The 1,871-nt window shown below is 39.7% G+C and overlaps 1 protein-coding gene across 1 annotated transcript; it reads right to left on the reverse strand.

Annotated features, from left to right (window-relative positions):
* Positions 1-1,052: 1,052 nt before the first annotated feature.
* On the reverse strand, positions 1,053-1,448 carry LOC104214594 (uncharacterized). The gene has a single exon (XM_009764287.1). It carries the CDS (start codon positions 1,446-1,448, stop codon positions 1,053-1,055), a length of 396 nt encoding a protein of 131 aa, XP_009762589.1.
* Positions 1,449-1,871: the final 423 nt, after the last annotated feature.

The following is a 1,871-nucleotide window of genomic DNA, read 5'->3' on the forward strand; positions in this document are numbered from 1 at the left end:
TTTTTCATTTTCTTCTCTTTTCTCTTTTCTCTTTTCTTTTTTTTAATAATAACTTCCATGTTCCAATGAGGGTAATCAAAGAAAGGGATCGGCTCAAATGGTTTGCAAAGGATTGATAGTGTTTGGGTAGGAGAGAAACAAAGCATTCGTCATTCCAATCGAATAATGTTAAAGTTGTGTAAAGGGTCAAACATTATACCTATTGACTGCGTCTGCATTGAAAACTGTCTTGAGGACGTTTCCTTTGATGTCTCCCAAATACAGTGCTCCCTTTGGCAATACTCTTGTTACAATATATGGATCTTTCTAATTTGGATTAAATTTTCCTTTCTCTTCTTCATAATTTGGGAGAATACGTCTCAGAACGAGTTTTCCCACTTCAAATTTTCTAGGTCGCACTTTCTTATTATAGGCACGAGCATTCTTTGTTGGTACAACTACCCTTTGGAAACTGTGGCTATTATATTTTCATCACTCATAATCAATTGTTCCAAATGGGTTTTGATCCATTCATCATCCTCGATCTCGGCTTCAACAATGATTCAAAGAGAGGGAATCTCGACTTCGGCGGGTATTACGGGTTTAGTTCCATAAACACATAAGTAAGGCTGGCCCCAACTGATGTGTGCACGGTAGCGCAATATCCCAATAGTGCGAAAGGCAAATTTCCACGGTTTGGAACCCTGAACCATTTTCCTGAGAATCTTTTTAATGTTCTTGTTTGCAACTTCAATGTCATTGTTAGCTTTGGGCCCATAAGGGGTAGAATTACGATGCGTAATTTTAAATTGTTTGCATACCTCCCTTATCAAGTGGCTATTTAGTTTTTTATCATTGTCCATAATGATAATTTTAGGAATACCAAAATGACAAATAATGTTGGAATGCGCAAAGTCCATCACTACTTTCTTAGTGACGGCTTTGAAAGTGACTACTTCAACCCACTTTATGAAATAATCAATGGCAACCAAGATAAACTTGTTCCCATTTGAAGATTTCAGCTCGATTGGCCCAATAACATCCATGTATGAGGCAACAAATGGCCATGGTGATTATATATGATGTAACTCTGAAGGTGGTACATGAATCAGGTCACTCTGTATCTGACACTGATGGCATTTCCGGGCAAAAGTGAAATAATCTTTTTCCAGGGTCATCGAATAATAAGCTGCCCGGAAGATTTTCTTTACATTGACATGCCCGTTCATGTGAGGCCCACATATTTCTGAATGCACTTCATTCACAATCGTTTTAGCTTCTCGAGAATCTACGCACCTCAACAGATTTAGATCTGGAGTTCTTTTGTACAGGATCTCCCTACTCAAAAAGAAACTGCTTGCAAGTCGTCTAATAGTTCTCTTTTGATCTCCACTGACCTGCTCGGGATATTCTTTCATTTTCAAGAACCTTTTGATATCATAATACCATGGCTCACCATCTGGCTCCATTTCAACCGTGTTACAATAACCATGCCTTTCTCGCACCTGAATTTACAGCGGGTCAATATGAACATTACCCGGGTACGACAGGATTGAGGCTACAATAGCTAGTGCAGCAGCTGGCTCATTGTCGAAACGAGGAATATGCTTGAACTCGACGGACTTAAATTGTTTACAGAGATCTTCCACATGTTGCCGGTAAGGGATAAGCTTGATGTCGCAACTTTTCCACTCGTCTTGGGTTTGCCGAATGATTATGTCAAAATCCCCCATGATTAATAACTCTTGTACATCCAGATCAACCGCCATATTCATGATCATAATGCAAGCTTTATACTCAGCATTGTTGTTTGTGCAAAAGAACCAAAGCCGGGTTGTGGCCAGATAGTGTTGACCTGTGGGCGTGATCAGAATTGGCCCAATCCCTACACC

This window comes from Nicotiana sylvestris, chromosome 10 (genome assembly GCF_000393655.2).
Source record: "Nicotiana sylvestris chromosome 10, ASM39365v2, whole genome shotgun sequence".
NCBI classification, from domain to species: Eukaryota; Viridiplantae; Streptophyta; class Magnoliopsida; order Solanales; family Solanaceae; genus Nicotiana; species Nicotiana sylvestris.

What these genes read in the sequence shown, in the direction of transcription:
- LOC104214594 (XM_009764287.1), bottom strand. Translation starts at nt 1,448, where the DNA reads ATGGAGCCAGATGGTGAGCCATGGTATTATGATATCAAAAGGTTCTTG.